Source organism: Bos taurus, chromosome 8 (genome assembly GCF_002263795.3).
Source record: "Bos taurus isolate L1 Dominette 01449 registration number 42190680 breed Hereford chromosome 8, ARS-UCD2.0, whole genome shotgun sequence".
NCBI lineage: Eukaryota > Metazoa > Chordata > Mammalia > Artiodactyla > Bovidae > Bos > Bos taurus.
In genome coordinates this window covers 108,661,948-108,689,915 of record NC_037335.1, presented here as the reverse complement: position 1 = coordinate 108,689,915, position 27,968 = coordinate 108,661,948, and the positions used below count along the sequence as shown (strand labels likewise).

Sequence of the window (27,968 nt, the reverse complement as noted above, 5' to 3'; positions counted from 1 at the left end):
GAGAAAAGAAGGAGCCCAGTGATTGAGCCATGGGGAATTTAATATTTATGAGTTGGGATAATGGCATCATAATGAGGAACAAGGAAAGGAAGCTAAGAACTGGCTGAGGAGCAGAGTGGAGGCAGTGATGGGAAGAGAGCCAAGAGAATGTGGCATCCTGGAAATCAGGTGGAGAGCTCATTGTCAATTGTGTCAGTTGCTGCTGATGGGATGGGGAAGATGGACATGAGAAGAGAGTAGCGGGGTTAGCAGCATGGAAGGCATGGGTGACCCTGACAACAATGCTTCGGTAGAGTTATGGGAGTGGAAGCCTGAGTAGAGTGACTTCAGGAGAAAATAAGAAGAGAGGAAGTGAGGGCAGGGCTTTAGCAAACTCCAGAGGAATCTCACAGTAAATGGTACAGTAGCAGGTGACGTGGGGTCCCTGAGCTTTTCTTCTTTTCAAATATAGAAGCAACAAAACTCTGATATGTTGTCGGGGAGTTATCTTCAGAGAGGGAAACCTTGATTCTGTGAGCAAGAGGGATTTTGCTCCACTGGGGTCATGGTTGAGCAGGGAAGAGTGAATAGGATCTTGTATATGACTGGAATTATTTACCTTAGATAAGACCTCCTGCAAGTTCGTACAGGGTAAAGGGAAAAAGAACATATGGACTCAAAGGTGGGTCCAGTTCACAGTTGTGGTAACAGGGCCAGTTTCTTCAACTTTACTCCTGGTCACTTTTCATTGACCTGTTAAAAGGTCAGATTTTCAGTTCAGTTCAGCCGCTCAGTCGTGTCCGACTCTATGTGACCCTATGGACTGCAGCACACCAGGCTTCCCTGTCCATCACCAACTCCTGGAGCTTGCTGAAACTCATGTCCATCGAGTCGGTGATGCCATCCAACCATCTCATCCTCTGTTGTCCCCTTCCCCTCCTGCCTTCAATGTTTCCCAGCATCAGGATCTTTTCTAATGAATCAGCTCTTCACATCAGTAGAGTATTGGGGTTTCAGCTTCAGCATCAGTCCTTCCAATGAATATTCAGGACTGATTTCCTTTAGGAAATCACTTTCAGATCTTAAGATCACTGACTGATCTTGAATTATTTCTCTTCCGCCTCTTCCTTTTTTCTTCCCTCCTTCTTCCTCCTCCTCCTTTCCCTTCCATTCTTTCCCTGTATCTTCTTGAAAGCTCAGCTCCTTCCAGAGCAGTCTCTATTGCCTATCACTGATGCCCTCGGAATCTGTTCATGCCCTAAATGACGGCTCTTCTCTTGTTCATTGAGTTCAGTCCATCTTTCCACACCCAACACAAATGTCCATCCTCTCATCAGGAATCCTTCCTTCTTTACCTTGTCTTGGCTCACCTCCTCCCATCACCATTTCTCTCTTCCCTGGCTCATCGCAATGATTGTCAAGCCAGTTTTCTTGATTCTGATCACTTCTGCTGACCCATCCCCATCTAAGCAGCTAGTATGCTCTTCCTAGCACCAAATCAAATACTGTTACTTCTCTGCTTAAAACCCTTCCCAGTCTCTGAGACACCTGGGCGTCAGGCTGGTGAGAATCAAACTTGCGCCTGTTTTCTTGGCTTTGTCATATTCCACCATCCAGTACATACCCGCATCCTTACTCTAGGCCTGTGGAATTTCTTACATTTTACTATAGGCATCTTTTTTGTTATTGTGTTTATTACTTTGCACCTTTGTACATCATTTCTCCAGTTCCTGGACTTCCGCTTCTCCCCGGAAAGCTCCTCTTCCTGCACCTGCTCAGGCTGTTAGACACCCTGTACACCTTCTTCTCTTCGATCTGTCACGTGATATTATTAATCTGGCTCCCTAGTTGGAGTATAAGTTCCTCATTGCTAAGGGCCATCTCTGTCTCTAGCATGATATATACAATCTGGCTCATAAACAGTGTACATACATGGAAGATACATGTTAAATGAATTTATAAATAATTGATGAATAATTGAACGAATCACCCAGCCCATAGTGAGCTCCATTTGCTCTGAATTCTTATGATTCTCTTTGCACATCATGCCGGATCCAGTTCAACCTGAAAGGACGATGTCCTGAGACCTCCTCTGTGCCAGGAGCCTCCCTTCCTGCACGGAGAGCATTCTTCAGAGGGCACGTGCCTTTTCTGCGCTGTGGCTGTTCTACCTTTCAGGCGAGAGCCACGCGCCTTTACTCTCCCAAATGCCACCTCTCCCCAGAAGCCTCTTTTAAGACCCCTTGTATGGCTTTTTTTTTTTTAAACTTCATCTTGCAACATGTTCATTTCATTTAGGTTTTACCTTTCTTATTAAATTTAATCATAGGTTTCTTTAAGGAAGGGATTTTGCCAACTTTGTGTTTCATTATATTAAATATAGTGCTGTGGCCATTGGGACTCATATAATATCTATTTGCTGAACTGGAAGTTGGTATAGTATTGGTGTAACAGTGACCAGAGAAGGCAGAGGACCAGGAGGCTGGGGGAAAGGAGAAAGAGGAAGGGAAACCGGCGTGGGAAGAAAGGGAGGCGAGAGCAGGTGAAGGATGAGGAAGTGAAGGGTGGAGGAGGGGGAGGGGGAAGGGCAGAGAAGAAAAGGGAAGAGGAGCAGGGGGGTGAAGAAGAGGCGGAGTCGAGGAGGAGAGGGAGAGGTGAGAGGAGGCGCCAAGGCAAGAGGAGTGCAGAAGACCCCTTTCTTCAGCGGTTCCTCGTTTGCACCATAAACAGAGCAGAGATGATTTTCAAGGCCTCTTGCATCAAGTAGGAGAAAGAGAGGGACAGAGCGTGCGGAGCTGTTTAAAATCAACATTATTTTGAGCTGTTACACCTTCTCAGGCATCGTGCTTATACCCATGAGCCTGTTTATCTCTCCCACCAACTGAGAGCTAGGGATTATGTTACCCCATTACACAGATGAAGAAACTGAGGCCTCCCAAGGTAAAGTCACTTTCCCAAGGCCCCCACCCCCCAGCTTCTGGCTCCCGGCTGCCTGGGTGCCAAGACAGCTTTTCTCAGGGAGCTTTGAGTCCGCACAGCACATTCTGTGTGTGGAGAGAATGGGACTAAATCCCTGCACAGCTGCAGTGGTAGAGGAAGCGAGGAAGGAAGGTGATTCCGTCTTTCTTTCATGAAGCCCCATGGCCCCCCGGCGGCCTTGTGACCCCAGAGGGAACGCCGAGCGATTGCTACCAGCACCGGCTCTAGTCAGCAGCTTTGGGCTGAAACCTCATTAAGAATTAGCCCGGGGTCGCAGGCAATGGCTCGTGACTAAGGGCCTTCTTGTTGATTAGCAGGGGTCTAGGAGGCACTGATGGGGATCCAAATTTCCGCCTTCCCGCGGCTCTGTCTGTAAAAGCCTGTTGGACAAAAGAACAGTGCCTTCATGACAAATGGGATTGCTGACTGCCACCCAACTGCTTGAGTCCAAATATTGGTTTTCCTTTATGAGCCTAGGAGCACTGTGTTCTCTGCCTTGTGAGAAAAAGTGGAGTTCCTCTTAGGAAGTAGATTGAAGATGCCAATTAAAGACTGAATCAGAACACAAGTAGAATAGGGAGGCAGGCATAAGCAGTTGCTCAGTCATGTCCAACTCTTTGTGACCCCATGAACTGGAGCCCATCAGGCTCCTCCGTCCGTGGGATTTTCCCAGTAAGAATACTGGAGTGGGTTGCCATTTCCTCCTCTAGGGGATCTTCCCGACCCAGGGATCTATCCTGTGTCTCCTGCATTGGCAGGTGGATCCTTTACCACTGAGCCACCAGAGGAGCCCAGAATGGGAGGATCTGAGAGCAAATGTGATAGTTATAAGTCCTTGAACTAGTTAATTAAGTCTCTGAGCTTCTTCTGGTCTTCTGCAAAATTAGACTGATGCTGAAGCTCCAATACTTTGGCCACCTGATGCAAAGAACTGACTCATTGGAAAAGATCCTGATGCTGGGAAAGACTGAAGGCAGGAGGAGAAGGGGACAACATAGGATGAGATGGTTGGATGGCATCACGGACTTGATGGACAGAAGTTTGAGCAAACTCTGGGAGTTGGTGGACAGGGAAGCCTAGTATGCTGCAGTCCATGGGGTTGCAAAGAGTTGGACATGACTGAACTAAACTGAATCTCCACAAAATGGGAATGAAAATACTCCTGTCTCAGAGCCATGATCCTACATTTATTTGGAAAATATATAAAAAGTTCAGACAGTAAAAAATCTGCCTGCAATGCAGGAGACCCAAGTTTGATCCCTGGGTTGAGAAGATCCCCTGGTGAAGGAAAGGGCAACCCACTCCAGTAATATTGCCTGGAGAATTCCATGGACAGAGGAGCCTGGCAGGCTGCAGTCCATGGGGTTCACAAAGAGTCGGGACATGACTGAGTGACTTAATACTTAACACATATATGGAAAGCATCTGACCTAAAACGAAGGGGGTTGATATAAAGTAATAGACGATTTCCTGGATAATTCTCACATGCCAGGTATAGAGTTCATTCCTTTATATCAATCTATCGTGGAAACCTCAACACAATCCATTTTCCAATTTTGAGAATTGAGGCTCACAGAAGTTAATTAACTGTCTTGTAGTCAGCAGAGCAGGAATTTGAGCCCATGTCCACTCAGTGGCAGTGCTCTGTAAGTACGTACTGCGTCATGTCTCAACCTGAAATGAATAACATAATCATGGTTTTTATTGGAGCTGGTAGTTCTGTAGCCCTTTCTATGTGCCGATAGGTTCTGCTGTTGACTTTTGAAAGTCTGTGATTTTCCTAAAATTACTTGCCAACTTGTGGATGTGTGTAGGCGTGCCATTTCCATAGCTATTCTCATACTCTCAAAAGAATCCAGAACCATAAAAGATCAAAATACCTTTAGAACAGACGATTGTGAGAGCCTTGCAACATTCCAGGTGTAGATGATGATAAAAAGGGCTGCCTCTGACCAGGGGAAACCTGAAATAAAGTGGTGACTCAATACTCAGATCTGTATAGAAAGAGCTGGGTATGCTGATGGAGTATTAGCTGTATTGTGTGTGTGTTAGGTGGTCAGTCATGTCTGACTGTTTACAACCACATGGACTGTAGGCCACCAAACTCCTCTGTCCATGGAATTCTCCAGGCAAGAATACTGGAGTGGTTGTCATTCCCTTCTCCAAGCTGTGTTGCTGCTGCTGCTGCTGCTAAGTCGCTTCAGTCATGCCCGACTCTGTGCGACCCCATAGAGGGCAGCCCACCAGGCTCCCCCATCCCTGGGATTCTCCAGGCAAGAATACTGGAAGCTGTGTTGAGGGAAGGCCTATTAGAGGGTTCATCTTTTGGTGTGTGGTCATGTGAGGCTCTGCCTTTCAATAAACTTGTGGCCAAGTGTGCAGCACAGAAATCCTGGACTGATCAGTGATCAATGAGACTATTTGCTCTACTTCAACCACCACGTCTCACTCGATTCCTCATTGATCTCATTGATTGTACAGAAATCAGGCATCAGGGTGGCCAAAACCTAAATCACCCATGGAAATTAATATATTGACTCTCTTTAAACAAGGTCCCCGTGTATTTTTATTTTATTTTTTATTTTATCTTTTGTTCTTACCTGTCAGAATTTATCTCAGGCAGAATTAAGCTCTCCTTTGGCACTGCAAATATAGCTCTTTCAATGCATTTCACTGTATTCTGGGTACATTCTACCTTTTGTTATGTGCACAATTGTTCATATTTGCTACTGAATTGCCCTGATCCCTGAAAGAAGAATCCATATCCTTTTAAATTTGCTCATTATTCAGTTTTTACTTACTTGATGTGTGCTCTTACTTATATAGTGTATGCCCAATATATATTTACTGATTTAAATTTATGTGAACTATCAAATCAATTTACTTTGAATCTTAGTTTTTTTAAATTGTGATGAAATATACATAACAAAGTTTAATGCTGTAGGCATTTAAAAGTACACAGTTCAGTGGCATTAAGCCTATTCACAGTGTTGTGCAACTACCATCCCTTACTAGTTCCAGAACTTTCTCACCATCCCATGTGGAAATTCTGTATCCATTAAACTGTCCTCTCTGCTCTTCACTCCCTCCAGTTCCTGGCAACTACTAATAGCATTTCTGTCTCTATGGATTTGCCTGCCCTGAACATTTCATATGATTGGAATCATATAATCTGTGTGTGTGTGTGTGTCTGGCATCGTTCGTGTAGCGAAATGTTTTCAAGGCTCATCCATGTTGTGGCATGAAACAGCACTTCATTCTATGACTGAGTTAATATTCTACTGCGTGGATATCCATACCCACATTTTGTTTGTTCATTCATATGTTGATGGATATTTAGGGTTTCTCTGCCTTTTGATCAATATTGCTCCTGTGAACAACATGTTCAAGTTTTAATTTGAATACCTGTGTGCAGTTTTTTTGAATATATACCTTAAGAGTGCAATTGCTGGATCATACAGCAATTAAATTTTAAAAAATTTAAATTTTGTACCAAAGCCTTGGTACAAAAATAGGTTTATTTTGTGGTGGATTGCCTGACTCCATTGTTCTCTTCCCCTGAGAGGATTATTATACACACTAATGCATTACCACGTGACAGGCAGTGTTGTCCTGTAGGAGACATATACACCTCACTTAGTTGACATTGGACTTGGCCATATGACTTGCTTTGGCCAGTGGAATATAACGCACGCTTCATTTTAGGAGACACTGCCTGGTTTGGCTTTTACCCTTTTCCCTCTGAGAATGGCATATATACCTGAGAGAGGCCACTCCTTCAGCTTTGGTCTGAAGAAGAAGACATCTGACACAGAGCCAAAGCCCAGCCAACATGAAACATGAGCAAGAAATAAACCTTTTGTGGTTGTAAACCACTGGGATTTTGGGGCTCTTTGTTATGAAACAGAAACTTAACCAAAGCTCAGTGGTACTGAAATGCTGGCTTAAGCAACGCAAACCACACTTCCTTACGGCTTGGCTTCTCGGTGCCTTAACTGGGCTGATGTGCATTATGGACCTCAAGAGCTGGATTGAATACACAAAGTCTCCTGAATGTATTTGATCTTGGTTACATGTGCAGGTCTATGATTCTGGGTCATACAACTTGGCAAATGCTGGACTATTAATATAATATCATTTGGGTTAAATCCTGTCCAAAATAACTTTTCCTCTGCTCTTACAAATGTAGAAGGCTTTTCTTTATTCCTTCTGCTGAAATGGGTGTATATTTTATTTTAATTTTACATTTAAGAATTTAGTTCTCCTACCCAACTGGGGCCCCTTGAGGTCAAAACCGTCTTATTAACTTTCTGTATCTCTAGTATCTAGTACATTGTCTGCCTCAATAAAGTGGTGAGTGAAAGGACTTTTCTAAGCGTGGCAGAATTGAGCAGCTTTATTTTTGCACATGCGTGATCTAGTTTTGTGTTTGATATCGTGGAAAGAATGCAAAGACATAGAAACCAGTCATAGTTCTCAAGAATCATAATTTGTAACAATGGATCCCAAACAAAATATGTGCTGAGTTTAGTGGCCAAGTCTTTTAGCATCATTGTTATCTTAGAAGGTTTTTTTTTTTTTTTTTTCAATTTGTGAATTTTTTCACTCAGATGTTTCTTAACAGTATTGAGCTGAAGTTAAAATAGCTTCAGGTTTCAAGCTATGATGTCAGGAAAGACAGCACAGGCCCTGCTCATGAGGAAGAGCTCTAGAGAGGTGAGATGTACTAAGCCCAGAACAGAGACCCACAACCCTCTCTCAAGCACATTTTCTCTAAATTCACCTTTGTTCAAAATTATTTCCTGGGTACCCCCTCATGTGCCAGATGACAAGGAGGTGGGAGATGAATGACGTATTACCCCTGGCATTCAAGGAGGAGCTCACAGACCAGGAGGAAGATGAACATAAACATACAAAATATGATGCAATACCTGTTCTATTAGCATTTGAGGTACATGCAAGGTGCTTTTGGTTGTCTACAGAGGAGCACCTGGATTGCCAAGGGCTTCCAGGGAAAGCACTGGAAAACAGGGTGAGCACAGAAACCAACATCACTTGAAATAACTGTCATGTATTAATGCTATGGGGCTCCCTGGTGGCTCAGCTGGTTGAGAATCCACCTGCAGTGCGGGAGACCTGGGCTCCATCCCTGGGTTGGGAAGATCCCCTGGAGAAGGGAAAGGCTACCCACTCCAGGATTCTGTCCTGGAGAATTCCATGGACTGTACAGTCCATGGGGTCGCAAAGAGTCAGACACGACTGAGTGACTTTCACTCACTCACTCACATTAACGCTATGAGCTTCACATGGATTACACAATTGATTTTGTTTTCTAATTCATTGAGATAAAATTTACATCCAGAAAAATTCACCATTTTGAGATGAACAGTTCTATGAATATGACAAACATATCCAATCATGTAATCAAGATACTGCCACAATCAAGGTATAAAATTATTCATTTAACTTTCACACCAACCCTACACATGAACTTTAATGAGAAAACTGAGAATCGGAGAAGTTAAGCCTCTTTATCTTAACTTCCCAAGGTCACACTGTTAATAAGAGCTGGAGCCAAAATTTGGACAGAGAGAACTTGCATTCTGGTAGCAGAGGTGGTGGTGGTACAGGATGTCTCAAAAAAGAGAGAGACAGGGGATAAAAGACTCTGTGGACACCAGCTGATCCAGGGATCAGGTGACAGAGTCTGTGAGGTGTAGTTTGGGTTTCATCATGAATTCTGTGAAGAAGCTTAGATTTAAATTGATTCAACCTCTTCTTCAGTTTCAAGGGTATCTTCATGTTGCAATTTTATGAAACTGAATTTTAAAAGTATGTTGGAGGGAAAAAAAAAGGTATGTCTGCCTCCTTATCATTGATGATTTCATAGTTTAGACCATATTCTCTTTTTCCAAGTTAAAATTGTCATTTAGAAGTCTCCCTGCCCCCAGTCCTTTTTGTCAGTTTAAATTCTCCCCTGATTATCTCTCCCACTGAAAGGTAAGTTCTGAGAGAGCACAGATTTTGCTTCTAACCTTTTCTCCAGCACCTAAAAGAGGGCCCGGCACATAATATATGCCTAATCGATCTTTGCTTAATAATTGAAATAAGACCAGCACAGAATAGACTCATAGAAAATCAAGGTTCAGAAAATCATAATGATCAACTAGTACAGGGGCTGGCAGATGTCTTCTGTAAAGAGCCAGATGGTAAATATTTTAGGCTTTGTGGGTCACACGCAGTCTCTGATGCAACTTATTCGACTCCTCTGTTGTGATGTGAAAGCAGGTAAATGATACTTCCATCTGTGTGGTTGCATTCCAATAAAGTTAATTTGTGAAAATAGGCTCATGGCCCCTGTTTGCCGATTCCTGTATCTGTCAGTATATGCTAGGTTATGTTGTGCTAACAAACAATCCCTGAATCCCAGTGGTTGGCAAATGTGAGTAGTCATTTCTTACTGATTCTGCATCATTGTCACAAGTCAGGTGTGATTCTGCTTCACAGAATGAAGACCTCTGTATGGAGAGCAGTGGTGTGCTCTAGATGGAACATGGCTGTTGCGGTGGTGATGGGCCAAGAGAAACTGAGGGGTCCATATGTTGGTTCTTGTAGCTTCATTTTGGAAGTCGCACGTATCACTTATACATTTCATTAGCCAAAACATGCTGTGGGAACCTATCTGAGTTCAGAGGGTGAATGTGAAAGTCGCTCAGTTGTATCCAACTCTTTGGGACCCCATGAACTGTAGCCTTCCAGGCTCCTCTGTGGAATTCTCCAGGCAAGAATACTGGAGTGGGTTGCCATTCCCTTCTCCAGGGGATCTTCCCAACCCCAGGATCAAACCCGGGTCTCCTGCTTTGTGGGCAGACTCCTTACCATCTGAGCCACTCAGAGGTGGGGGTGTATAATTTTTCCCAAAGGAGGACACTTCAGGGAGGGGCACTGAATATGCATGAATGGGTTTTTGGAGCATCCCTACAGTGTCAGCTTTCAGATTCTGCTTCTGTATTTCCAATGACGAGAAGCCCTCTACCTACTAAGGCAAGCTGTTTCATCCCTCAAAACTTCTGACAGTTAACAAAAGGTGTTCATTTTACTGTGTGAAATTTTGCTTACCTGTATCTTTCCTCCGAGGGTTCCAAGTCTACTCCTTAAGATCCTGCAGGATAGATAAGGATACCTGAGAAAACAAAAGGGCACTCTATCCGGAAGGGGGAGCCAGACCCACCCACTTCCCCCCCAGGTAGCTGCCTTTCTTCATTTCCCAGAGCGTGGATGACCGGTCACGGAGACAAGGCTGAACTTCTGAATGAGATCATAGCCTTTTCGCCCTTTCTGCACAGTTTCACCTGGTGAATTATCGTCTTATTTCCATTCCACTCCAATGAGCTGTCAGCGACGGATACTGTAATTCACAGCAATAGAAACACAAACAGATGGGTAATTGACCTGCATGCCTTCATTACACTGGGGTTCAGAATGACTGCCGAAGCCATAAAGTCCTTTATCTGCCCGTCTGAAATCCCTGGGCTTTCACAGGAAGGGGGTCAGGCTGACTTTTTGCAAAAGGTAGAGTCCTTGTTGTCGTTCTCCTCACCTCGTGCTTTTGAGAAATGGACAGAATTTGACAAGCAGAACTTAGCAGGCACAAGACACCAGCTGGGGCCCCTGCAGGGCTCTGAGATATCTACAGGGGGCCACATTCTGATGCAAGAACGAGATAGGAAAATATTTAATCTCAACCAAAATAGAACCTGTATGTTTCGCTCTTCCTCTTAGCCCCATAAGAGAGCGTCATTTAATATTTAGTGAAATAGGTCAGAAAAGAGCAAATTCATCAAAAATATTACTATCTTAGGCAATTAGGATATAGAATAAAATACAACAAAGCTGAGGAAAAAACAGGAAGATATAGAGCCCTTGCCTTGAACAAGACTTAGATGGACCCAAGGTATGCCCACACTGACCCATCTCTGCTCAAGGTGTGCCCTCTCCATGGAGCACTGGGGTTGCCCTTCCTTATCTGTTAAGATCAGGCTTGTTTTTCAGGACTCTGCCCACATCACAAAATCACCCATAATTACTGTGTCCAGGCTTATTTTCCTTCATCTCTGTAATAGATGCCTGACTTATTTAATATTTGAAATATATTTATTAAACACTACTTAACCAGACATCATGCTGCTCTCTCTGTTTGAGTCATCAGCTAAAGCCTTTGTCTCTTGGATTCCAAGCTTTAGTTTTGAATATCCACGTAGCCCCTCTGTGTCTTTAGAAAGGAGGAAAGTCTCCTCCAGCAGTTCTTCAGGTACTTCTCATTGAAGGAAGGAGAAAGAGGCTCAGAGTTCCTGGCAACAAAAGAGAATCAGAAATGAAGGCAGGCCGAAAATCTCCAATCTCAGGAGCACCTCGGTTTTTGTTGATAGGGTCCTCTATTCCAGACATGAAATGTTTCCCAGCTCGCTGAGCACTGCCCCTGATCTAGGTGCCGGCTTTACACAGCAGTGTTGGCAACTGAAGATCTCCAGGGATCTGGTGCAAGGTTTCCCTGAACGCTCTGTTACTCCAGCGCCCCAGCAGTGGTTGAAATGCAGCCACGCAGAGGGCCTTCTCTTCTTTTTCTGAATCTCAGGTTTACTCCCAGCCTGTAATGACAAGGATCCTTGACCTCTGTTGCTGTATGAAGTGCTGTTCCTCTAGTGAGCTGACAGATCTCTGCCCCATGTCATTCTTCCCTTCAGAGTTCTGGTCTCTTCTGAGGCATCAGAGTCATTGTTTTCTTCTCTAAAGAATTTGGAAAAATCGAACAACTGAAAAAAAGAGGAACCTTAATCAGATAGAAAGGCGATGGCTAAACCAGTCCTTAGCTGGAAGGAGTGATATTGCCTAACGCCTTTGCACATGGTGTTTCCACTTTCTAGACCACTCTTCTTGTGGATCTCCCATCCCTTGACCCCTGTTGATCCACTGGGTCTCAGCCTAAATGCCACTGCTCTGGGAGAGTGCCTTTGACTACCCCTGCTCGAGGCTGGGCTAGGTGTTCTTCCTGTGCGTTCTCCAAGCACCCTTGTGCTTCTGGCAGAGCCCTGGGCTCATTGCATCCAAGCAGCTTGTTTACAGGTCTGTCTCCCTCCTAAACTGTGAGGTCAGTGAGGGCAAGGAAGGTTTGCCTTATTTGCCCTGGTATCCACAGCACGGTGCCTACCACACAGTAGGGCTTAAGCAATATGTGGGGAGAGAAGAGAGGAAAAATGGAAAGAAGGACAGATGTCAGGGAGAGGGGAGGAAGGAAGGAAGGGAGGAAGGAAGGAAGGAGCACTGAAGTACAAACAGTGGAGTGATAATAATAAAGACCTACAATAAATACTATAGTGCTATTAAGACAAAATGCCCATTTGGCCTTTTCCTACTAGCCCAAATACGGCTGTTTAAGAAGGATTTTTCCAAGAAGGGCTCAAGTGTGGTCCAGATAATGGGTTATGTTCCAGTAGGGTGCAAATGGAAGAATCTAACATTTACTGAGCACTTAATTCTGTCAATCGGTGTCTTGGTCTGCTCAGGCTGCTATACCAAAATAGCATAGATTGGGTGGTCTGAACAAGAGACAGTATTTCCTGCCATTCTAGAGGCTGGAAAGTCTAAGGTCAAGGTGCCAGCAGTTTCAGTGTCTGGTGAAGAAACATTCCTGGCTCTTAGCTGCCTTCTCACTGTTTGCTCACATGGCCTTTCCTTACAGTGTGCTCACAGAGGGAAGGAGGGGAAGCCCAGGGAGAGAGAGAGAAGGAGAGAGAGTGACTTCCTGTCTCTTCCTCTTCCTATAAGAGCAAAGACTCTTCAGAGTCCCTTGTACCACATGGAGATCAAACCAGTCCATCCTAAAGGAAATCAGCCCTGAATATTCACGGAAAGTCTGATGCTGAAGCTAAAGCTCCAATACTTTGGCCACCTGGTGTGAAGAGCTGATTCAGTGGAAAAGACCCTGATGCTGGGAAAGATTGAGGGTGGGAAGAGAAGGGGACGACAGAGGATGAGATGGTTGGATGGCATCACTGACTTGATGGACGTGAGTTTGAGCAAGCTTGGGGAGATAGTGAAGGACAGGGAAGCCTGGCGTCTCACAGTCCATGGGCTCGCAAAGAGTTGGACATGATTTAGCAACTGAATAAAAACAACAAACCCCGTCATGGAAGCCCCACCTTACTGACCGTATCTAAACCTAGCCTCAGGTGTTAGGGTTTCAACATGTGAAATCTGGGGTCAGAGGACATAGTTAATCTGTAAGAGTCAGATGTTGCTGAAGTGCTGTTTATGCCTTGTCTCCCCTCATTCACTCTTCACAGTAGCCCTGGAAGTGTTTATTGGGAATTTAACTTCACAGGCAAGAAAACTAAGTTTCATGGAGGCTAAGACATTCCCAGAGACTACTCTGTGCACCCCTAGGGACCCCAAGGCAGGCATTTGTCTCAGTTTGCATCCCTTCCCACTGGAGACATGGATGGACCCGCCAGTGTTTCAGAATCCAGTCGGAATTCCCAGAGTCAAGTCCTGAGTCTGTCACTATGGCTGTAGAGCTCTGGACTTGTCCTCAACTCTTAACAGCCTCCGAGTTCTCAGGGGCAACTCTTTTTCCAAGTGGAATGAGAAAGAGGACAGTTCTTCAACAAATGAATATCTGAAACCTCCCTGGGGCTTGGCCTTAACTTAAGCTCAGAGGGACTGTCATGGACAGACAGGCCCCTGTCCCCCTGAAGCCCACTGTCTAATGGGGGAGAAGGAAAGGAAATGAAGACAAAAGAATAAAATAATTTCATTCAGCAGCTAATTCTGTGAAGAAAATAGAAGAGGCATCTGAGCGTGGGTGGCCTGGGCACATCCGGATGGCAGGACGCAGGAGCCAGGCCGAGATCTGGGAGAGGAGCATTCTGGGCACAGAGACGGGCAAGTGCAGAGACGGTGGAAAGAGCAAGCTCGGCGCCAAGGAGGGGTTGCGAAAGGGCGGGGCCCCCGGTGCGTCCAGAGCAAAGGAGAAGGAGGGGCCAAGGAGGCAGAGACGTCTCGTGTAATGGGGAAGACAGGGCGCCTTGGCACACGAAGACTGCACGCACAGGACAGAGAATACCGTGAGGCCAGAGTGCTGAAGGTGCGGTGGAGGCGGGGCTGAGGACTGCGGGGCAGAAATCAGGGAAAGGGCAGGCAGATGCCGCGAGGGTTCCCACGTCGGCTCCCTGCAACAGCCGAGTGTTCCGTTTTAAAGTATAACAAGATATTTTTTTTGTTTTTTTGGTAAGTATAATGAGACTGGGGGGAACAGATTCCATATGTTTAGCGTGGGTGAGTTGGTGTGCAAATGGAACTTTCAACTCTTGCCTTCCTGGGTTTTGTGAGGCCAGATTTATATGCTTGGCATTAAGGGTGGCCTTTTTTTCTCTCTCATTTTCTCGGTTTCCCTGTTCGTGTGTGTGTGTGTCTGTCTTTGGGAACTGAGGGGACAGGAGGTGCCACCCCAGCCGGCAGCTGTATATCTTTCACACGGCGGATCCCCAGGCCAAATCCCCCTCCACGTTATTTACAGCTCCCATTGAAGCGGGCAGGACTCCGGCGCCCATGCAGGAGGCGCCCAGCAATGGGCCTCTTTGTTGGACACAGGTCACAGGGAGACGACTCCGGTGGTGACTGCTATGTGAACCTCCGCTGCCGGAGAAATGGTTATGTAACTTTAAATAGTAATGACATTTCGCAGAAAAGTGCCTTTTAATTGCTATGTCTTCATTATTCTCTTTTCAAATTTGCCCAGGAGATTCCGCCTCGGAGTCAGCTTGGCAGGTTCTGGGTTTCCATTTTTAAAGAGCAGCCAGTTTTGTGTTTCAGCTGCTCCCAGAAACCCCCCAGCCCCAAACTTCATCTGTTTTCCGTTGCATTAGATGGGGTAGGTAAGACCGGCTTTTGTATCCTTGCCAGACAGAAAAATGATTTGACGCAATTTTTGAAAAACGCTCTCCCCCAATTCCTTTTGGGCCAGCACCAAGAATAGAATATTTTATCCCCTGCAAAAGAGAGAAAGAAAATGATGAGCAAGCTAGAAAAATAGGACTGAGAGTACAGTCTATAGAGTTTCTTTAAGCAACAGAAACTTAACCCCAGTCCATAGACTCACATGCCTATAGGGGATTGGGATCAGCTAAAAATAAATTTTGCTTTGGAAGCAAAAAGCGGTGATACAGATAAAATGACTCAATAGTGCCTACTCTGAAAGAACTGGAGACTTGGTCTAGGACTTTCCTGCTGGATTCAGTTTGCTCTGCCTTTCCGTATTTGCATCTCACGCCTCCATACAGGAGCCCTTGTGAGCAGTGACTCAAGCTAGTTTGGGCCCTTTGCTCGTGGGGTGGAGCTCCCATAGCCTTGTGGTGGACCGTCACCCCGGCTGCCCAGCCCTGCTTGTTAGAACACCTTCTGTGAGTATTGACAAAGGATCTAGCATTCCCAATAGCCCTCCCATCAGTGCTGGTTCAACAGCACAGAATTCTAAACCCCACTTCTTGTGGAAGCTCTCCAGGTATCTCCACACTGTGTTCTGGGTATCTTTCCTTCTGATTAAATACTCACAGCTATATTGTTCTTTCATTTATCCGGAGGCTTCTGTGGTAACTTTAAAAAACTTTAATCATAGGAATGACTGCAGCAGCATCATCAAGAAGAAGAATAAAGCACATTTATTGTTGGCTATGTATCAGAGAGTGTTCTAGACAATTCTCAAGAATTATGTCACTTGGCTCCCTCAGTCACCCTCTGATGGAAGTACTGACAGTATCTCCATTTTAGAGAAGAGAAAGTGGAGCCTTTGACAGGTTGGCTAGCTAACCTGAGAGGACTGAGGCAGTCGTGGGGAAGCCTGACTCTAGCAATGCCCAGCTCTTCCCTGTGCTACGGTTTCTGCCAGAAAGGCATGCTGGAGACACCATCTTCTTTTTCCCAAGTCCCCTCTGAAAATAGTCCTTTTTTTAGCTGCCGTATGACGATAGGTTGAAATGATGGGTTTCACTTTTTTTAAATAATTTATAAGCAAGAGAAAGATAAAAATCTAGAGACACAACTGTGAAGTCGAGAGTGAGAGAAATGTCGAGTCTGTTCAGCAGATCCCTGATGAGTAGGGTTAGGCGTGTCCGTGAAGCATGAATGAGGAGAACATTTCAATTCGAAGAGCGCAGTGGGTAGTAAAACCACTGCCCCAAGACACATTGGTGGCAAAACCTGTCAGCAGCTCCAAATGAGGGGGAAAGAAATGTCCCAGGTGAAAGTACTTGAATGACTTAATTTAGCCCAGAGTTGTCCTTTTTTTGGGGAGCACCATCGGCGATGGCCTGCTCTTTTGACATTTCCTGGGTACAAGAGTAGTACTTCTGCCCAGTGGGGAGCACCATCGGCGATGGCCTGCTCTTTTGACATTTCCTGGGTGCAAGAGTAGTACTTCTGCCCAGATAAACCCTTCTCCTTCACTGGTCCTCAGGATCAGGACTCTGCTTAGTCAGGTACTTCATAGAGAAAAGATCATGCAGTGCGATCAGGAGTACTCCTCTTATAACCATGAACGGCCCATTTCCTCTCAGTGAGCTTTGCCTTCTTCATTTTTAAGCAAAGGAGAGAAAATGAATTGGACACCAATCTCCCCTGATCCCATTGCGTGTATGTGTGAATGATACGGTGGTCCTGTTAAATTATGTAACTCTGTTTATGTCATTCTTACCCGGGGAAACTACCAAAGTATCCCATTATTCACAGGATAAAGTCCAAACTCCTCAGCACACGATAAAGACCTTTCATCTCTGGCATCTGCCCTTTTCTGAAATCTGCTCTCCTCCAGCACTGCCCGCCCACCCATCCGAGTTCATGTCCCTCCCAGCAGCTCCCAGACATGTGAAATGTTAGTTCTTGCTACCCGTCTCTTTAGAATATGCTTCGTAGCTCTTTTTACACAATGACTCACTTTTCAATCAGCCCACGTATCATTTCCTCTACAAAGGTTTCCCTGCTATTCCAGCAATGCTAATGCTGCCTCAGCTGTCCAGTTGCCTCATACGGCCAGCTCTACCCTGGGTCCGTAAGGCTGTGTTGTGATGAGGTGTGATGTCTGTGCCTGCTGATTATATTGTAAACTCCCCAAGGGCAAAGATCATGCCTTTTTTTTTTTAATCTCTTACAGACCTAGCGCCTAGCTCAGGATTGTGCTTCATGAATAAGGTTCACAAATATTAGAAGAAAGGAACAGGAAAGAAATGAAGGAAATAAGGAAAAATAAACAGTGAGCTTTTGCTTTCAATAAGGGCTTTCTCCCACAATGGAAAAGGTATATTAATGGATCTGGCTCTAGCTTCAGTGCTAATATCACGCAATAGTGTATGGAGAGAGCAGAGGTGGCCAGGATCACACTCTGAGAAGTTTAAGGCGAAGCGAGGGAACTGGAGGCCTTGCCAGCACCACCCTGCATAGATCTGGGCAGGCCCAGACCTAGTCTGGTCCCAGTGCACAAGGGGAAAGCCTAGCAGCTTCAGATTCCTGCATGTGAAACTCTTAATGGAACGCCTCCTCTATAACCTTCCATTTCCTGCTTCTCGCTGCTCTCCTCCAGGTCTTCAGATCATCTTCCCTCAGTATCTGCAGGAGAAGTTCGTCCAGTCGGCCTTGAGCTACATCATGTGCAATGGCGAGGGGGAATACGTGTGTCAGAACAGCCAGTGCCGATGCCAGTGTGCCGAGGAGTTCCCACAGTGCAACTGCCCCATCACCGACATCCAGATCATGGAGTACACACTGGCCAGCATGGCCAAGTCGTGGGCCGAAGCGTACAAGGACCTGGAGAACTCAGGTAGGGAGCCTCGTGGGACTGTTGCATGGAGGCCACACATCCTGACGGGCATCAGGATAGCTAAAGGGAACCCGCTCAGCGACCGCCCTCCCCGCCAGCCTTTCACTCAGGAGGGTCCAGAGCCATTCGAGTAGCTGTCAAAGAGGAGGCACTCAATAAATCTCCACCGAGTGGAATAATGAATAATATAATCAAGTTTGTGGTTCTGTGATATATTGCTTCTGTGGTACCCAGACGACAGACAGAATAATGCCTCGGAGCACAGAGGAAGCCTCTGGAGAGAGGAGTCAGAGCTAGTTGTATTGATTCCTGAGTCTGTGTGTGTGTGTGTGTGTACATGTCTCTCAAAATAAATGAACACACACATATGTGCAAATATGGGTATGTATATAGGTACATATATGTGTAGATATTGATGTAGATAGCCAAGGAATTCAGCCTTTCATAGCTGGAAGTCACTTTTCAGGTAATTTGGCCATTTCCTGCTTTTTGTGGTTGAGAGAAATGCATTTCAGGGGAGGACAGTCACCCGAAGCCATAAAGCAGGTGAGGCCCAAAGTTGGATCTCTGCCTTGCGGAGCTTCTAGTTAATGGGCCATCTAGGCATTGATCAGCTAACTACGCAGGTAATGGTGACATGTTAATCATTGGTGTATGTGGACTGAGGAGCTCCTGTGAGCAGGTCACGTGCTGTTGGAGGGTGGTGTGGTCAGGGAGTCAGGAGAGGCCCCCTCCAGGGAGAGTGTCAGCATCTGAGCGTGTGCAGAGCTCAGAGGGTGAGTAGAGGTCGGCCAGCGGAAGGCACCCAGGAGCGACACGGCTGCGATGTGGGATAGGAGGATGGTATAGACAGTAAAAATGAAATGTGTAGAGACGCCAATGCCAAGATGTTTGGGAGGAAAACTTGGCAGGACTTGATGGTAGACTGGCTCCAAGAGTTGAAGGAAGGGTCTTCAGGTGAGCTCCAAGGACTTTCAGGTCTTACATTAAGCAGTCTGATGGACGTGGGTACCTTGCACAGAGCTAGAACACCCCGGAAGGTTTAGAAAGAAGACTGTGTACTGAGTTTCAGATGTGAAAAACTTGGGAACCCTTGAGACTTCCAATAGAGATGCCAAGTGGATATCTGGCATTTAATATGTTCTCAGAGATGTGTTAAATAAATGGACATATGTATAGAGCATTTCTAACACAACTTTACATTCCTTAAATCTGTTATAAACTACACTGAAATATGTAATGATATCACTGTGTTCTAGGGGAGGGAGGATGCCAAGTGCCAGTGTCTCCCCAGGGCCACAGAGTCAGTAAGTGACAGCTTTGGTAATGGAACTCCGATTCCAAATCCAGTGCTCACAGCAGCTTCTGTAACTTATTAATTCTACTTTTCCCACCCAACCCCCCCACCAGGCCTCAGTCTACCCATCTGATAAATGAGAGGACATGTTTTTGTTTTTAATATTTGCATTTATTTAAATCTTTCTCCAAGAAACTCTTTGATCAAACAAAATCGTACCTTGGAGCCACTGTGTACCACAGATAAAAGCTAAGCCGTAGAGCGCTGGGTTTGAAAACCACTGGTTTCCATGAACTCCAAGCCCTGCTCCAGCTCTGGGAGCACAGAAAGCATCCAGGATTCTGTTCTTATGGGGTCACCCAGTGGAGCTGCGATGCCTTAGGAACCTGCACCCATTAGTCCATTTAAAATCCCGGGAATCTATGAAAGAGGAGAGCTTCATGAAGGAAATGTGTTATGACGAGTATTTGGCCTCAAAAAAAAAAAAAAAAAAGAAGCATTTGATAAAATGCTCTTGCGAAGAGATTCTACTGATTGCTAAAAGGCAGAGATGGGTGTCGGCTGTATGCACATGTAGTAGGGATGCCTAGCCTAGCATCCTTTCTCCCAAGAAGCGAAGCCGCGTAGGATGGGTGGGCGGGTAGGTGGGGGGAGGAAATGCAGAAAGCGGAGACGCTGCAGAGTAAGCTGAAAAGGCCGCAGAAATGATTGCTGTGTCACAGTTTGTCTCCACAGAAGCACATTTTCCCCCAGATATCCTGCACTTATCCATTTTGAAATGTTTGTGCCTATGAAGACAAACCCATCCATCCACACGTATATGTGGCTTGTACCTGTGTGTTTTCCTCCTTTCCTTTGCAACCCATAACCTTAATGACTCAGGACCAGGTCATTTGGAGGGATTAATGCCTGGTCAAAGGTCAAAGCCATTGATTCCTTCATGGCTGGAGTGTTAGTGGACAAATAGGACCTAGTTTATACATGTAAATAGGGGTCTGTGCCTCCTTTGGGCTTCTCTGGTGGCTCAGTGGTAAAGAATCCTCCTGCCAATGCAGAAGACTCAGGTTCGATCCCTGGAAAATTGCCTGGAAGAGGAAATGGCTACCCATTCCAGCGTACTTGCCTGGAAAATCCCATGGACAGAGAAGCTTAGAGGGATCTAGTCCATGGGGTCGCAAAAAGTCAGACATGACCTAATGACTAAACCGCAACGCCTCTTTTATTGGGAGTTTTAGTCAAGAAATTAAATCATTTTCACTTAAAAAAAATGTTTTTATTGAAGTATAGTTGATTTACAATGTTGCATTAATTTCAGGTATACAAAGTGAATCAGCTATACATGTACATATATCCCCTTTGTAGATTCTTTTCCCACGTAGGCCATTACAGAGGACTGAGTAGGGTTCCCCGTGCTGTTTATATTTAGCAGGCTCTTAGCCATCTGTTTTGTGAACAGCTGTGTGGAGGTGTCAGTCCCTGTCTCCCAGTTGGCTGCCACGCCTCTTCTCCCCTGGTAACCATAAGCTTGTTTAGATGTTCCTACCTGACCCGAATTCTGGTTCGTTGAAAGGACTGTTATCCCCAAGGTCAACAGAGACCTTTACAAGATAAGCTGCGTTGAGGGGAGAGCTGGACTGGTTAAAGCATCAAAGTCATCAGGGCCAGTCCCCTGCCTCCAGCCGGCTCACTGAATACATCTGTCTGTGCAGTCATCCTTCCCATCTTACACAACCGTCCACTCAGCACTTTCTGGATTTTGAAAACGAGGCAGATGCCGTCCTATGTCACTCTCTGAAGATTTGGATTAGATGCTATTACTGACAGATGGGAAAACTGAGGCATTGAATAACAATTGTATAACAATCATGGTTATACAGCCATCCACAGTTTAAGAATCAGCTTGAACTCCTGCGTGTCTGACTGTCTGTAATGAGGTGCTGAGGACTCCTGTTTTTAGCACCTTAATATAAAATATATTAAAAATACATAGTTTTGGCTCCCAGTTCTCTGATCCTGTTTATGTGTTGAGAGTAAGTAAATATGCTAAGAGTACATGATTTGGAGCCATCCAGAGTTCTGATTCTTCTATTTGCTGGCTGTGTGACCTTGGCGAGTTAATTAACACCTCTGTGTCCCAGTTTCTGTAGAAGGAGGGCACTAAAGCAGCCATCTCGTACGTTTGCTATGAAAATCAGTTATGTGTGTTAAGTGTTGAAGGCTGAGCTTCATGCTTATTGAAAGCTCTGAAGGCTTTTTTTTAAATGAGTGCCTAATATACCTGAAATTTCCTTGTAGCCTGTTTTTTTTTTTTTTGATTATGTAGCAGGTGGGATCTTAGTTCCCCTGCCAGCGTGCGAACTCATGTCCCCTGTGTTGAAGCGTGGAGTCCTAACCACTAGACCGCCAGGGAAGTTCTTTGCGTAGGGCTTATAACATAAAGTGAAAGTATTAAGGTTCAGATATAGATAGATATGATTAATAGATAGATATTCTGACCAGTTAGGCTTTTTTTTTTTTCCTGCAAATGGTTAACCCCTTAATTCATTAATATTCCCAATACCTGGGGGTGGGTGAGGGTAAATATTAGATCAGAAAACAACAGCTCATGTTTTAATCCTTCCTCTTGTTACCCGTGGACTATTCTACCTTCCAAAAATCATTTTCCCACTTGAGGCTTCAGTGTTTCCAAATGTAGAACAAGGAATCTGATCCAGATCATTCCTAAGGCTGTGTCACACTGTGGCTCATGCTGATACACTGAGCACCCCAAACTGAGGCAGAGGCCCTAGAGACCCAAGCGTGTGTTCCCATCTCTTAGGCTGGAGTTTCCCAAACTGTGACTTGAGGAGAGGCGGTCCACACACACAGCTTCCAGTGAGCACGGGACTCACAGACAGGCGGGGATCCGTGTCAGTTCCCCATCCCTCTGCAGATTACATCACAGAAGGTTTGGTTGCTGCTGATATCCTTCCACACTGTCTCTTGCTACTTCCCTAAATTTCAGATTGAGACCAGGCATGGGTTTCAGTCATCCAGCAGGCCACAGTATTTGGCTGGAATTCGTTCATATTGTTTTCATCATATTTATTTTTACAGCCTTATTTCTACAGCTCCCATCCTACCAAATGCATGTTATAGTGATTTTCTTTGTCGATTGGGTAAAAATGTGGTTTAATTACTTCAAAGAAAATATTAAGTAAGATATAAGTACAAGTGATACGTGATCACTGTTATAAAGCTGGCATTCAAATGATAGAAGTTTGGGCAGCCTTGTCTGAAGTAAGGATGCGGGATGCAGCGAAGTACTGGTAAAAGACCCATCGTTGAAAGTGCAGTGGCCTCTTCGCTACCTGCCAGGAGCAGAGCAGGCTGGTGCCATGTTTATAGTCCACCAAGGAGTTGGCTTTAGTGCGGGCCTGTTTACTGGTGGGTAGGGATGAGCATTTGAGGCAGCCTCCAATGGGGAATGTCGTGCTCAGCTCGTCTCCTTCGCCTTTGTCTCTTGCTAGATGAGTTTAAATCGTTCATGAAGCGTCTCCCTAGCAACCACTTCCTGACCATCGGGAGCATCCACCAGCACTGGGGCAACGACTGGGACCTGCAGAACCGCTACAAGCTCCTGCAGAGCGCCATGGAGGCCCAGAGGCAGAAGATCCAGCGCACGGCTCGAAAGCTTTTCGGCCTCAGTGTCCGCTGCCGCCACAACCCCAACCACCAGCTGCCCCGAGAGAGGTGAGTGCTGGCCCTCCCACCGCCCCTGCAGGCTCAGAGCCAGAAAAGAGGCGGGCGCAGTGTAGAGGACGCACTTGGAACCCACGGCCTTGCAGGGTCCAGAACCGCGGTTTCTCGGGCTTCTCCCCTACTGGCTCTGGAAGCCCTGGGTTTCTTAGCTTTTCTGGAAAATGCCCTGAACTTTCAGCATATGTGTTGTCTGATCCATCTCACTGAGGAAGGAAATTAACAATAGCCCCGATCACTATGTGACATTATACTGGTTGCTTAAATGTATTATCTAATTTTAAAATTACTTGGCAAAGCTGTTTTTAGCATCCTCATCTTAGTAGTGAACAAACTAGGTTAGTGAATGAATCAAACAACTTACTGATTGAGGGCCTTTGATTAGGGCCTGGAGTACAGTGAAGCAAAGGAGGCGCCTACCCTGAGAACTTTAAGGGAGCACTCCCTCCCCAGTCACGCAGAGGCAGGGTCCTCACTGAGAGGGAGTGCCCTCAAATGCCTACCTGCCTTGCTGGCCTCAGCACCGCACCAGCCCTGCTCTCCACATACCAGATATTCTGGTGGATGATGGAGAAGATGGGGGTGAGCAAGACTCACAGGGCTCATGCCCTCCTAGCACCTAGGATCTATCTACTCTCTTGGGAGGATTCAAATTCAGAATTCAAATCCAAGTCTCTCAGACTCTGCTCTCCCAGGGCATTTATGAGCTACATCAGGGGGTTTTCTGTTTTGGTGTCTCCAGGGTTTTCATGCAGGCATCATGGGAGAGCAAGAAGGTAGGCTTGGGGGTCTGTCCACCCTGCTCCTGCCAGAGCAATGATGCATTCATCTGTTTCATATTTGGGGGTTCCATGTTCAGCTTTGGTCAGTGAAAATGGGTCCTCCCTCTAAAAGACTGACGCTTGGTCACCTTCACTTAACAGTCTATGCCAGTGTGCATGCGTACATGCTCAGTCGCGTCCGACTCTTTGGATACCAGTCTCTTTGTACACTCTCCCGGGCTCATCTCTCTTCTCCCATTCCCCCCAGCTTAGATCCCTTTGCTTTGCATCTAGCTTGTGATCCTGATTTTACGAAACAAATGGAATTTCAGCCAGCAGCGGCTGACTTGTTGAAGTGCTGCAGAAGGAGGGACTGGGAAAGAGGTCCCTTGTCATCTGCGACAGAGGCCCAAACTGCCACTGTGCGTGAAGATGTGGAGTGGATTCTGTTCAGACCCACCGGGCATCTGTGGCCTGCATCAGGCACTGGGGGAGATTCAGAAACGAACACAGTAACAGTGTCATGAAAGAGATCTCCTAGTGGAGGAGTGAGGAGGGGGTTCTGTTGGCCATCAGCAAGTGCTCCCCACGGGTATTAACTTGCTAGGAACACCGTAGCAAAGTGCCATGGACAGAGTGGTTCAAACAGCAGAAGTGCATTTTCTCCCAGTTCTGGTGGCCAGAAGCCTGAGATTGGCATGCGTGGTTTCTCCCGAGGCTCCTCCCCTTGGCTCATAGCTGGGTGTCTTTGCCCTGTGTCTTCACGGGGTTTTCTCTCTCTGGGTGTCTGTGTCTTAACCCTCCTTTCTTATCAGGACACCAGCCCTGTTGGCTTAGGGCTCATCTCAGTGACTTCATTTTAACTTAATTACCTCTTTAACGATCTTATCTCCAGAATCGCATTCAGAGATACTGGGGTGAGGACTTGAACGTATGGATTTGCGGTGATACAATTGAGCCTAGACCCAGCAAGAGGTGGCTTTTAACCAGATCCCTAAGTGATGGAATGGTGCATCCCCAGGTGGACCACACTGGCTGCCCATCAGGGCAAAAGAGTAACGTTTAACAGTTACCAGACTTTAAACAGATATAGGTGTCAGTTTTGCTGGTTGTCAATCTAGAGGATGAAGTGGTAAGTCTGGAAGCCCAAAGATGTGGGGAAGACACATGATTAAAGATGAGCAGAGTGTCAGGGGCACAGGGTGTAGAGCACAGTGGGCACACGGGGTCCAGGGAAGGCTCGGGTCAGCAGGGAGCATCCAGAGGAGAGAGGACTGGGCAGGCCTTAGAGGGGAGGGAAGAGGGGCAGAATCGGGGGCCTGGATGAGATCACACCCTACCCTTGGCAAGCTCTGTGACCTTGAGCAGGTCGCTTCTCTGCTCTGAGTGTGGATGTCCATATGTATAACGTGCTCTTCTCCCCAAGACGACAGGCATAGACAGCTAGAAGTGTCCTCCCACCAGTGGGACCTGCAAAGAAAGAACTCGCCGTGTTGCCATCTCTCCTCCTGAACCAGAACCTCCCTCCTCCCCACATCTGGAGAGGACCTCTGGGTTCCATGTTGGCAAGTCCCTCGGTTCTGTTCACATGGCGCGTTTTGGACTCTGGATACCGGAGAGCAGGGACACACACGTGTGCACTGTGCTGACTCGTCCGACGCCCTCCCAGGAGAGCTGGGCCTCCTTGCTGGCAGCGGGCCACTTCCTGCCGTGCGAACCGGAGGCTTTCATGAGCAGGCAGGGCACCTCCCTGCCACGCAGCCGTGTCAGGCAGAGGTGCTGACACTGGGAACCGTGGGCCACCTGAGCCGATCAAGCTGGAATTGGCTAATGAGCCACTTGCTCTGCTGTGATTTGTCTGTGTTCTGGGCTCCACGGGCGCTGAGTCCACAAGCTAATGCTCTCCCTAGAAGGGTGGGTGGTGGTGTTGAGGCGGGGGTGGAATGGGGAGAGGGAAAGAGCACAGACTGGGTCCAAACCCTGACCCCCCTCACTAGCCACAAGGCTTTATAAGTAACTCCCTGCAGCTCATTTGGAACAGCAGGTAATTCCACTAGCCTTCAGGTTAAGTATGAGGATTAAGATTTTAAAATTCAAAATGCCTGTCTCAGTTAATGGAGAGGTGTCACTTAGTACAGGTTCCCCCCACTATCTGAAAGTAGAGTGTTTCCATGAAACCTTTCATAAGCTCAAATGGCATAAAGCAAAGACGCACTTACCTTTATTCAAGAAAGCTAAAATCTTGGGGTTTCTTTTGGTTAGGTCTTTTGTAGGTCTTTATTATTAATAAAAAGTGAAGTGGCATAAAGCAAACTTTTGAAAAGCAGGGGATACCTGTATATGGATTCTAAAGGCCAGACGCGGTTCTGAGCATCTCCTGTGAATTAACTCCCGTTCCCCTCACTGCAATGCTGTGAAGTAGGTCCTCTTACTATTTCTGTTCTACAGATAAGGGAACCGAGGCACACACACAGTGTAACACCCAAGGGCAATAAATGTAATTTTATTGTTACTCCAAAGAGGTGTTTGCCTCGAAAATTTAGTGAGAAGTCAAATCTAGATAACTGGAGCTTGGTTTCAAGGCATGTTGGAACCTTAATACTGGACCAGAAGGATTTTGGTTATCAATTGTTGCCAGGAGTATTCTGGTTATCAGCTGCTGCCAAACAAGTCACTCAAGACTTCTTGGTTCAAAGCAACACTTGCTATAAACTCTCAGGATTCTGTGGACTGACTGGGTGCAGCTGGGGCTCCCTCAGGTTGGCTGGGGCTGGGGTCACCAGGGGGCCTGACTGGACTGGACATCCATGATGGCTCACTCCCAGAGGTGGCTGGTGATGCTGGCCCTCCCGTGCCTGCTTCACGCGGCCTGGGCTTCTTGAAACGTGGCAGTCTCCTGAGACCAAAAGGAAATCTTAAGTCTTCTTACAGCTTAGCTTTTGAAGTCAGAGAATATCCCTTCTACCATATTCTCTCGGCCAAAAGCCCATTGGAGATTCAAGGGTGTGGATATTGGGAGGTGTGGGGTGGGGTTGGGGTTGCAGAGGGAATCCTTTTTGGAGATTAAGTACCACAGGATAAATGGAGTACAGTTGGAGCTAGAGGTGGCTATTCTGTATATAGGGCAAATAAGATGAATGATAATAATAATAAAAATCACAAAACAATAACAGACACCTATTAGTATGGATGTGAGAGTTGGACTGTGAAGAAGGCTGAGCGCCAAAGAATTGATGCTTTTGAACTGTGGTGTTGGAGAAGACTCTTGAGAGTCCCTTGGACTGCAAGGAGATCCAACCAGTCCATTCTGAAGGAGATCAGCCCTGGGATTTCTTTGGAAGGACTGATGCTAAAGCTGAAACTCTAGTACTTTGGCCACCTCATGCAAAGAGTTGACTCATTGGAAAAGACTCTGATACTGGGAGGGATTGGGGGCAGGAGGAGATGGGGACAACAGAGGATGAGATGGCTGGATGGCATCACTGACTTGATGGACATGAGTCTGAGTGAACTCTGGGAGTTGGTGATGGACAGGGAGGCCTGGTGTGCTGCGATTCATGGGGTCGCAAAGAGTCGGACACGACTGAGCGACTGATCTGATCTGATCTGATTGAACATCTATTATAACAAGCAGTACAGCTCACTAAATACTCTAGAGTCAGATTGCCTGGGTTCGAATCCCAGCTTTATCACCTTCTCGGTTTATAACCGTGAGGAAGTTAGCACCACCTTTGAGCCTCAGTTTTCTCTAAAATGAAGCGAACAGCAGTGCCAATACACAGGGCTGTCTTGAGGGTTAAACGCTTGAACCCACTGAAATGTTTAGAACAGGGCCTAACACATGGAAAAACCTTAATACATGTTGTTCGGGCACCAAGTTGTGTCTGACTCTGCAACCCCATGGACTGCAGCACACCAGGCTTCCTTGTCCTTCACTATCTCCCAGAGTTTGCTCAAATTCAAGTCCTTTGAGTCAGTGATACCATCCAACCATCTCGTCCTCTGTCACCCCCTTTTCCTTCTGCCCTCAATCTTTCCCAGCATCAGGGGCTTTTCCAATGAGTTGGCTGTTCGCATCAGGTGGCCTGTTTTTACCAGGCGCTGATTTTTGCATATAAATTGCTTAGCCCACAGTAGCAGCCAGTGAGTCTGAGTGTTGATGATAATGATGACATATATTTTTTTTTCATCTAATCCTCACACAATCTCTGTGAAGCTGATGCAATTGGATTTGTTTTGTAGATGAGGAAACTGACGAGGCAGAGATGGAATTGACTTGTCCGAGGTCACAGGGCAGATAAGTGGTAGGATTGGAATGGCCTTGCTGACCCCATGGGTGGGGCTGGTG

At 46.2% G+C, this 27,968-nt stretch overlaps 1 protein-coding gene across 1 annotated transcript in view; it reads left to right on the top strand.

The window, feature by feature from the left end:
* BRINP1 (BMP/retinoic acid inducible neural specific 1) overlaps positions 1–27,968 on the top strand; it is a 197,265-nt gene that overhangs the window by 144,430 nt on the left and 24,867 nt on the right. The window contains 2 exon segments of the mRNA NM_001015669.1: positions 17,588–17,824; positions 22,631–22,853. Coding sequence (NP_001015669.1) covers positions 17,588–17,824; positions 22,631–22,853 — 460 coding nt within the window.